Raw genomic sequence first — 10,834 nt, forward strand, 5'->3', positions numbered from 1 at the left:
CCCTTCCAAGGATAACCGGATAGAATTACAATTTCTTGGACCATATTTCTGTATAGTATTTCATTATGTAGTTTGAGAATAAAGCAAATCTCCCCATAGGTCGTTCGTTGAGCGAATCGCAATCCAACATGAACAGATAATAAGCATACTAAATTCAACTCGATAGCCAATATTTTATAGGGTAAAGTAGTAGGGTGATGTGGTACTATGTAACCAGAAACTACAAGTCGAAAATCACATAGTGATGGCTGCTTAATTATTAACGCGAACTCTTCATCCCTGGTTGGTTTTTCATAACCAAAAAAAAAAATTTCGCCAGGAACATTACTTTTCAATATCTGAGACCCCACTAGCCATCATGAACTGCTTATCAAAAAATTTCCACAAGCATGTACTGCGAATGTGAAGCGATATGACATTTTCAAATGGATGTGTGACTTCAGCAGGGCTCGCAATCTCTTTCGGCGCTACATCCTCTCTACTATTAAAAGGTACCAGAAAATTGGTTGTATTTGTTTCAGCTTCAGCATCGCAAACAAATGCCGTAGCAGTTGGAGAGACATAGTTCTTGTCAATGGTTTGTGTGGGATTTCCATCAAACATCCTTTCTTCTTGTGAGTCGCCATCTTCCAAGTCAGATTTTGGTTTCATCACCTTGAAAGGTGACTGACATTTCCTCGAACACCTCGTATGCCAGGTTCAAGTTGTTCATTTTCGAATGCTTATTCCAATATTGAGGCGAGGTTGAGGTCTTAATGTTGCACCACGATGGAATAGCCGTAGCTCGTGCTATAAAATTCTCCATTGGCTTGCATTGACGGTGAACGACTAAGCACCCAACCGCTAGGTGCTTCTCTAGTTCGGGTGCGAAAACGCAGCTTCAGTTTCTCCTTAAAATGATTCCAATCAAAATATTGCTCATTTCGGAACAACCAATCAAACCAAGCAAAAGCTTCGCCATCAAGGTGATGATAAGGAAGAAGTAACCAGTCCTTCTCGGAGAAGCCAAGGTAGGTGAAGCACAGCTCATCCCGAAAAATCCTACCCTCTGGGTTTCCGCCGCTAAATCGATCCAATACCACCATTATTGTTGGAGTACGAACGATGAAAACACCAATGTATTGAACCTAATTTCTCAACACAAACGCAGACTTGTATATTATAATCACTGAACGGAATTACACTGAAATAGGAAATACTAATAGAATAAAGAACAATTAACTAGGAATTAGAGGAACAAGGAAAGAATAACCAGAAGGGGATGATAAGTTTCAAACACTAGAAAGATAGAGATGAGCAGCACAGACTTTGCCTAAGCATAATCACAATTCCCAAAACTGTCGATGAACCCCTTATATCCATTTGTCACGTGCTTCCCTACTCAACCTGAATCCCAAGAAAATATCTTGTTGGGTTGTCTAATTCCTTGGCCTTTTCGTAGTTTAGCCCTAGGCCCAACAATTTGGCTAGCCTCTGTCCAAGTAACTAACCCATAAGCATTATTGTAGTTATCCACGTTCACAACATGTAGGTTTTGTAAAAATAGTCAACCTCTAAATAGTGAATGGACTTGGATAGAGTGAAATGTATACAGAGGATTCATATACAAGCTATTGCAACTATTTTGATAGAGTGGAATGAATACAAAGGATTGTTGTTGCTGTATATGCTTTTCAAGTTCTAGAATTAATAATAATTGATAGAAACCATTAAAGTCCGTCCAACTAGGAAAAGACTTTGCGTTCAGTTACGTATAAGAGTGAAGTTTCTTGGAACTTAGGACATCTCTTGTGGCGGTAGATGATAGATTTTCCCAAATACAAGTTGGATAAAATCCATCAGAAGCTTGTGGTTTTAGCAAGTTCAATAAGCATTGTGTTGGGTGAGTTGGAGCACTCCGAGAGTCTGCATGATTTTGGTTATTGTAGGCGTATTAGGGTTGAAGAGGTTATGGGAGCGATGCGTAAGATGAACAGGGGAAGAGCGACTGGGCCAGATGAGATCCCAGTAGAATTCTGGAAGAGTAGGCGTGGAGTGGCCCGAAGAATGGAGGTGGAGTACGATGATTCCTTTGTAAAAGAACAAGGGTGATATCTAAAACTGCAATAACTATAGGGGTATCAAGCTATTGAGTCATACTATGAAAATTTGGGAGAGGGTTGTGGAAGTTAGGGTGAGAAAGAATGTGTCTATTTTCAAGAATCAGTTTGGATTTATGCCAGGGCGATCGACTACGGAAGCCATTCATCTGGCGAGGAGATTGGTAGAGCAGTATAAGGAGAGAAAGAAGGACCTACACATGGTGTTTATAGACGTAGAAAAGGCGTACCATAAAGTTTCGAGGGAGGTTCTGTGGAGATGTTTGGAGGTTAACGGCGTTCCGGTAGCTTACACTAGGGTAATCAAGGACATGTATGATGGTGCTAAGACTTGGGTGAGGACAATAGGAGGTGACTCAGATCACTTCCCAGTAGTGATAGGGTTGCACTAAGGATAGGCTCTTAGCCCGTTCTTATTTGCTCTAGTGATGGATGTGCTGGCGCGGCACATTCAAGGGGAGGTGTCATGGTGCATGTTATTTGCCGATGACACAGTGCTAATTGATGAGACGAGGAGCGAGGTCAATGCGAGGCTGGAGGTTTGGAGGCAGACCCTAGAGTCTAAAGGTTTCAAGTTAAGCACGACCAAAACGGAATACTTGGAGTGTAAGTTCAGTGACGAGACTCATGAAGCGGACGTGGATGTGAAGCTTGATACCCAAGTCATCCCGATGAGGGGTAGTTTCAAGTATATCGGGTCTATAATCCAGGGTAACAGGGAAATTGATGATGAGGTCTCCCATAGTATCGGTGCGGGGTGGATGAAATGGAGGCTCACATCCGGTGTTTTGTGTGATAAGAAGGTGCCACCAAGACTTAAGGGTAAGTTCTACGGAGTGGTGGTTAGACCTACTATGTTGTATGGGCTGAGTGTTGGCCAATCAAGAACTCCCATGTTTAGAGGATGAAAGTAGCAGAAATGAGGATGCTGAGATGGATGTGTGAGCATACCAGGAGAGGTAAGATTAGGAACGAAGTTATTCGGGACAAAGTGGGAGTAGCCCCTGTAGAGGACAAGATGTGGGAGTTGAGGCTGAGATGGTTCGGCACGTGCAGAGGAGGAGTACGGATGCTCCTGTTAGGAGGTGTGAGAGGCTGGCCGTGGCGGGGCTGAGAAGGGGTAGAGGAAGGCAGAAGAAGTATTGTGAAGAGGTGATTAGGCAAGATATAGCGTTACTTCAGCTCACTGAGGACATGATCCAGGATAGAAAGGTGTGGAAGTCGAAGATTAGGGTAGTTGGCTAGTAGGTAGTCGAGAATTCCCCGTTCTCTTTTAGTAGTATTAGTAGCTCCCTTGTTTTTTTTTTCGTCCGCTCTGTGTATCGTATGTTCTAGTCTGTTACTGTTTGATGCTAGTTGCTGTTATTGGTTTCGTTGTTGTTGTTGTTGTTACTATAGTTGTCTTTCCCTCCTTTTCCTTATCGTCCTTTGTCCCCCTATTCTTTCTTTCTTCTTCCTCTTTCTTCTTCGTCTTCTTCCTCTCTCTTTTTTCACCTTTTCTTGAGCCGAGGATCTATTGGAAACAACCTCTCTACCTCGCAAGGTAGGGGTAAGGTCTGCGTACACACTACCCTCCCCAGACCCCACTTGTGGGATTATACTGGGTATGTTGTTGTTGTACTGTTTTTAGCCTTCATTGTCACAAACAAATAGTTCAAATGTTTCGGTGTCATTAGAACTGGATGTTGCCAAAACAAATGATGCGTGAACATGATGTATTTCACAAGTTGACCTGACATTAAGTAACTGGATTTTGCCAAAACAAGTTGACCAGGAGGTCACGGGTTCGAGCCATGGAAACAACTTCTTGTTGAAATGCAGGGTAAGGCTGCGTACAATAGACCCTTGTGGTCTGGCCCTTCCCCGGATCCCGTGCATAACGGGAGCTTAGTACACCGGGCTGCCCTTTTTCGGTGAAATACAACAAAGGTTTGGTGAATAAGAGCTATTAATAACTTAAAGACTGCTTAGGGCTTTTTTTTGATAATCGTGGTGTCTGGACCAGCTTGCGCTTCCCTCGACTCATTCTATGGGACACCTGCCACCTCCCACCAACAACAGGTACCGGGTAACTCTATCCACCAAGGTTTGGACAGATAGGAAGAAATAACCTAGTGGTTTTTTGTCTCCCGCTGAGGTTTGAACATGAGACCTCATGATTCTCCACCCACTTCATTGACCACTAGGTTACACCCTTGGGTGACTACTTAGGGCTTACCTTGGCTTGACTTGGAACTATTTATAAGTTAAAGCTGCATGTATTTCAAATACTTCTGCAAATAGTTGTTCTGTTGAATTTTATTCTTTATATTTTTGTTGATATGCTTTCAAGTACACTACGTATTCAGAGTCAGTGTAATTCAGTGAAGGACGTTTTTTTTTTGTTTCCTTTTTATCAATCACATGTACACTCTATGCACAAATTATGGAGTACAATGATATAGTCATGTGCACTTTGCTGTTTCATGTGATTCTTTTCATCCTGCAAGAAATATTTCACTTCTATGGAGCAATATGTCTAGCAATTTGCTAATGTTCTGTATGAATTACAGCTGGTGTCGAGGAGCAAGCATCGGTTGGCACAGTGACGATAATAGACCTTACCTTAAACAACGGGATTTCGCGGTGCGTTCTTGACTTGCTGTTGTATCTTCCCACGTTGTTATTTGCTACATATTTTTTGTTTTATTTCATGAACAATGTATTGCTTCTTCTTGCAGCATGCATTTATTAATTTTCGCATGTTTCTCAAAATTGAATGTTTTGATAACATAGTATGGCTTGCTTCCCATGTTCATCCGGTATGACATAATAACTTACTAACATTCTCAAGATGTGTCGTATCTTCCTACAGATTAAACGACACTGCAGTATAGACAAGAGTTATATATATAGTTAAATTCTTCACTCAGGTTTATTTCTGTTTTCATGATTAATGGAACACAAGCTGCCTTTTTGGGCAGGGGATTAGGATCATCTCTCCATGTTACTGTCTCATTTCATCATGGGAGTCTCAGTAAACTAGTGAAAAGAAAAGAGTAGCTGCATCAGTGACTTTAGGTTGGCTAACAGGTTGGGAGACCTTTTGTAGGTTCGCAAACCATGCATCGATATCGTATTCATTAGTTGCAAATGTACGCTCATTTTCTTGTACTATGTTCCAGGCAGTTTCACTTCCTCCTCAGAGTCTTGAGTGTTTTGAAGCAGTATATGGACTGCATATCGACATGAAAAAGTTAGAGTTCATCCTAGTTGGGCTGTTTCATGATGTTTGTAGTTTGGCTCAGATGCTGAGGTGCAAGGTAGGTTCACTACCTAATAAATATTTAAAGATGCCTTTTGAGGACATTTTGGAGAGATTGAATTACGGAAGCTGTGATTTTGAAATTTGAAAGAGATTGACAAGTAGAAATAAAAAGTTACTCGGAGGGAATATGGTCGGCCAGTCTGCCTTTTCAAGTATATCCATGGACTATCTTCCTTGTTTTGCATCCCATCATCAATTGTCTATTAGTTGGAGAAAATAGTGGGATTTCGATGGGATTGAACAAATGGAGACAAAAAATATCATTTTATAGAGTGGAAAAATGTGGTCCCTCGGTGGAGGTTCAGCTCTCAAAAGCTCTCACTTTTGAACCATGCATTGTTGGATAAGTGGTTATAAAGACTTGCTTTCAAGGATGATGCTTGATGTAAATAAGTTATAGTTGCAAAGTGGATCCTTGATTGCGCATGGTTCTTGAAGAAAGTGATAGACCCACTTAGTGTGAGCTTGTGGAAGGGGATTATGAAAGGAAAGATAGAGTTCCCAACTTTAGTTGGCTTGTCGGGAATAGCCATTATTTGAATATGACACTATGTTTTGATGTCTATTATGAGAATTCAGCAATTAGAGATGTGTAATGCCTGATGACTTACGTATAGCTTGTAAAGTGTGGGTTTCTTTTTTATTCACAAGTTGTAGATAAGGAAAAGATTGATTTTCTAGATAATGTAAGCTATTTTCTTCAAATTTACCCTAATTTCGGTTCTGATTTAGGGAATCAAATTGTATCTTGTCTCGAATTTTTCTGTCCGTCGTGGTAAAAGTATGCAAAATTGTTTTACCAGATGCAATACAGATCCCATACCCACACCCATACTAGTGTCATATCGACACAGGTGCGGCACCTAAACTGCCATGTCGGAGCAACTTAGCATAGGAGGTGAGGTGGCAGAGCTACAAAAGGTTTGTGTGGACATCAAGATTGGATTAGTTTTGGAGTGGGATTATAAACGAACACTCTAAATGAATTTATTTAGGCTCTTGTGGCGGCATAAATTCCTGATAAAAAGGTTGACCTTTTGATATCCTATCCAACACCCAGGAAATCAGACATGGCATTTGTGCATGATATCAAGTTACACTATGGCAATAGTTATTGAATTAATATGCACCATATAGTAGCTTCTCATGGTCTAGGGCGCTGGATGCAATTAATTTGTTCTTTGTAGTTCATACATAAGGTCAAAATGTGGTAACAGAGACGATTAATGAAATGGGTTTGTCGTGGATATTGGTCTATGAGTGAATGCTTGGATATTTGATCTTTGGAAAACATTAAAGAATGTTTGGATATTTGATATTTGGAAAACATTAAAGTAATGATGGTGCAATGTTGAATCACACTGTTATATCTTGGCTAAGTCATAAATCCTGAGGTCCTTATTTGCTTACTCCAGTTGACAATTCTTAATTCTTTTGTTGAAGGCAGTGTGTTATTTAAATAGTTATGATGCGGATTTCAAGGGTGGTATCTTTCACTTCAAGGATGGAGAACCTGCAGACATTGAGCCTATGGCTGGGGTAAGTGATCTATGGATTTGGTGGTGCATTTGACTACTTAAGTTATGTAAATTATATTTTCCGGAATTTTGTGTTGTTGCTCGCAATGTCAATCCTTTCTTGTTCCAATCTAGTAAATCATGAAAGAGGAAGTTTTTTTGCTCTGTCAGTTTCTCATGCAAGTTATCGTTTGCTAGCTGCCTCTAGCGTTTGCTCTTTTGTGAAGATTAATATGTCAAATGTAAATTATATATTATCTGCATTCTGGTCTATTGTGTATATGTCCATTTTAATTTTTCCCCTTTTGGCTGCTCTTCCTTACTGATGATAATTCTTTCTCATTAGGATGTTATCATGTACACGGCTGATGACCAAAATATACATTCTGTTGATGAGGTATCTTCTCTCTTCTTTTATGAAAAAAGAACCTCTTTGTGCGTCTTTCACTTTACTCCAAACCCTCTTATATTTTGTCAGGGACTTGATTCCAGTTTGTTATCTTATATGCTCCGTTGCTTAACCCTCCAAATCTAGATGGCCTGCTTAAACCTGTCTTCCACTTTAACTATATGGTTGCACCTGCCTTATTTTGCTGGGGTGGATCGTGGTATTGTTACCTTAAGTTAGCATTACTTTGTATCAATTTGTTACTGCCCTGCCATTATGGCTGATCACAAACTAAAGAGTCGAATACTCTGCCAGCTATGTGCTGCATCAGTTTAGCAGACTCTTGATCTCAATGTAGATGAGCCGCCTAATCTTTGCCTTTTCTGACCATTTTGAGCTCACAATCATCCCATTTAGGCATTTAGTTAATATTGTTTTTGAAGGAGGAGCTTAAAGTCATTACGGAAATTTCATTCATTTGGAAGACTAGTCTGTTATATAGTTGCCACAGGCCACAATTTCCTGTGTAGGGAACACAAACTTAAATCTCAAATGTTATAGAAGTCCTGAGCATTAACCGACTTGTAAGAAGCAAGGGCAAGAAACAAGAAAGGAGATTCAATGGGCATTTGCACTTCCTTTCACTGTGTCCATTTGTTTGTTATTTTCTCTTCATGGATAAAGATACATTGTTTCCTGACTTTGTAAAGATAACATGGTATGTTTAACTGGCATGCTACACATGTAAGTTAGATCCAGATACAAGCAGTATCTTGTCATCTTCTTTTAATGAAAAGCCTTACTACCTTGGGAAATTTATAGTTTGGCACTGGAAAAAGATATATTGTTATTCTTTAACCACTTCCACATGGATCAATGCATCAACCAACTTCAGAGAAGAGAAGCAACTGGTTTAACTTGTGGCTGCATGGTATTTGTAGGAGTGTGTAACAAATTACATAGACAAATATTTTAACTTAAAGAAATCCTGGTTAGTCTGTGATGTCACTGAGCCAAGATAGATGATGCTCTTGCTCTGCAGAATCTGAGATCATGTCATACATGGTCAATAAGTTAGCTGGGTCGGGAAACAACTCCAGAGTGTGCAGTGCACCGATCATTTCTTTAGATAATGGACATTTCATTTTCCATATTTATTGTAACTAGATCAACGTTCTCTCAGATTGAATCGTCTGAATGAATCTTTCATTAATTTTAGGAATATTCATCCTCTTATGCCCTGTCCCGTATTAGCTCTCTTGTCGATATCTAAAAAACATACGAGATGTTTATCTTCAGCCTAAAATGTTAGTAGGATTCGGTTTCCCTGTTTTCTTTCTTCTTAGCTCTTTTCTCTAATTCACTGATTCTTCCATACAGATTACTGAAGGGGAGCGAATTACACTAACTCTGTGGTTCAGCCGTGATGCGTCTCATGACGAAGATTCTAAACTCATCTCAGCTCTCTCACAAGCTTTATTGGGTGTTATGGATAGAAAGTTGCTTTCATATTTGCCCGTGCCAGGATCCATCAATATGTACTGGTTTCCACCTGACGAAGCTTCGAGTTTCTTGTCCGGATTTGATATTCGCTGCGGCAGATTGCATATTCTTGGATTTGATATCCTTCCATTTCAAGAGACTAGCCATTTATCAGCATCAGATTCATCTTGCAACTTACTGGAGTTACTGTCAGGGCCACTACTTTTAGCACGAGAAAGCGAATTGTTCGAGACCCAATTTCTTAATATAATGCATGCACTTCAGGTACCTCCCTTTAATCTTATCCTCGAAAAGATTATTATGGCTTTTTCAATATTATATCATTGGAGATCATGTAAAATATTCCTAATCTGGTGTGAACTTTATGAAATATCTAGCTGTTTAGTCATTCTTCCTACTTTTCAATCCAGTAGACATAGTGAAACATGAAAAAGAGCAAGCACCTTACTGAATTTTGCATCAGTTCTTTGATCCTGATAGGGAGGGTTTTTGAAGTTGAAGTTTCCAAGTTTAAACCGAATGTCACGATCAGAATATCAAATTTTGCATACTGATTCACATACTAAAACAGAAGAAAATGAGTCGTCAAATGATTGAAGCATATAGACTTAGTATTCCTTATAAAAAAGCATATATACTAGTATTTGATTAATTGGTGGGTCTATTTTGTATTCAACTTCTTTGTGTGATAGTTGGTGCAGTTCTATCATTGGAAGTTCTCCAGTTTAAAGACAAAAGTCGAAGGAACAACTCCAACTCCTACTCAAACTCCAAATGTAATTCCAGTTTCCCTGAATCAAAAAACAGAAATAGGTCATCTTAAATCTGCGTTTCTGAAGGATCTTCAACTGGCGGAAGGTTTCTTTAGAAATTCGAGACCCATCAAGGAAATGGATTATGAATTTAACTGGCTTACTTTTTCAGCTGCAGTTTCTGAATGGGAATGTTATGTTTTTAAGTTACAGAAGGAACTGCTTCTGCATTTGCCTCATTGGAGAACTAATCAGTCCATCTTTTGTGTTCCATTAGGACATGTTGAGGAATGAATCTGGTTATACATATTTTTTGGTTTAACTTCATCTACAGATTTCATAGAGATGGCCATGTTGGCTTACTTCTTGTCTTTGGTCAAATTTATCAAGCATTCTCTGTGTAATCTTTTGGTCAATCTTATAACTGCCACATGTTTAATATGGTTATTTACCCTCAAATATCTTTTAAAAAAAAAAGGATTACATCTTACTTTATTATCACTGGATAAGACTTGTGTATAGTAGCAAAGGTATTGTATATCTTTTTATCATTGACATGCTAGTTTCTTCCCTCTTAGTGAGGCTCACTTGTGTAGTTGCCAAACGTCTTCTTTTCTTTTTTCTTTTTCCACTCTCTCTCTCTCTCTCTCTCTCTCTCTCTCTCTCTCTCTCTCTCACACACACACACACACACACACACACACACACACAAAAACACACACAGACACAGAGCAAACTTATCCTTTTTACCTACTGCCCTTTAGATATAAAAAAAAAACACACACACACACAGAGCAAACTTATCCTCTTTACCTACTGCCCTTTAGATATAGAATGGAGTGAAAGCAATTAGTGATAAAGGTCAAGCATTTTTATTGGATGTTAGTCTTCTTCATAGTTGAGCCGTCCATCCAATCATCTGAGGATTTTATGTGTTAGACCACTGTCATGGATTTTGCAGGATATTTTTTTATTACATTAAATTAAAATGACTTTTCCTTTAGAAAGGTCTATTGGCCGGCTGTTAATCATTTATAAAATGACTTGTTTTTAACATTATTGTACAAGACATCTTCGATCTTCGTGCGGACAAGGTTTTGACAAAGTATGAATTGATAGTAAAAATTCGCATCTTTTAAAGTAATCGTAAATAGTTACGTAATAGATATGCGATGCCCTTTCACTTTTTTTTCCTTTCCTTTCTGGATATGCCCTTTCACTTTATTTCCTTGTCTTGTACTAATGCATATCAGCGGTTAAATTCTAAC

At 39.1% G+C, this 10,834-nt stretch overlaps 1 protein-coding gene across 2 annotated transcripts; it reads left to right on the plus strand.

Annotated features, from left to right (window-relative positions):
- Nucleotides 1-4,598: 4,598 nt before the first annotated feature.
- Nucleotides 4,599-9,947, plus strand: LOC109214941. Of its 2 annotated transcripts, none has more exons than XM_019378919.1 (5): nucleotides 4,599-4,724; nucleotides 6,850-6,945; nucleotides 7,270-7,320; nucleotides 8,692-9,078; nucleotides 9,507-9,947. In XM_019378919.1, exons 1-5 carry the CDS (start codon nucleotides 4,614-4,616, stop codon nucleotides 9,858-9,860), a joined length of 999 nt encoding a protein of 332 aa, XP_019234464.1. In that variant the 5' UTR covers nucleotides 4,599-4,613; the 3' UTR covers nucleotides 9,861-9,947. The 2 variants fall into 2 exon arrangements, with proteins under 2 accessions (XP_019234464.1, XP_019234465.1); XM_019378920.1 differs by having other exon boundaries at nucleotides 4,649-4,724; nucleotides 6,854-6,945.
- Nucleotides 9,948-10,834: the final 887 nt, after the last annotated feature.

Source organism: Nicotiana attenuata, unplaced genomic scaffold, assembly GCF_001879085.1.
Source record: "Nicotiana attenuata strain UT unplaced genomic scaffold, NIATTr2, whole genome shotgun sequence".
NCBI classification, from domain to species: Eukaryota; Viridiplantae; Streptophyta; class Magnoliopsida; order Solanales; family Solanaceae; genus Nicotiana; species Nicotiana attenuata.

Coding starts and splice junctions, on each gene's coding strand:
- LOC109214941 (XM_019378919.1), top strand. CDS start 4,614: ATGTCTAGCAATTTGCTAATGTTCTGTATGAATTACAGCTGGTGTCGA. Junction 4,725..6,849: donor TTAAACAACGGGATTTCGCG/GTGCGTTCTTGA, acceptor CTTTTGTTGAAG/GCAGTGTGTTATTTAAATAG. Junction 9,079..9,506: donor ATATAATGCATGCACTTCAG/GTACCTCCCTTT, acceptor TTTGTGTGATAG/TTGGTGCAGTTCTATCATTG.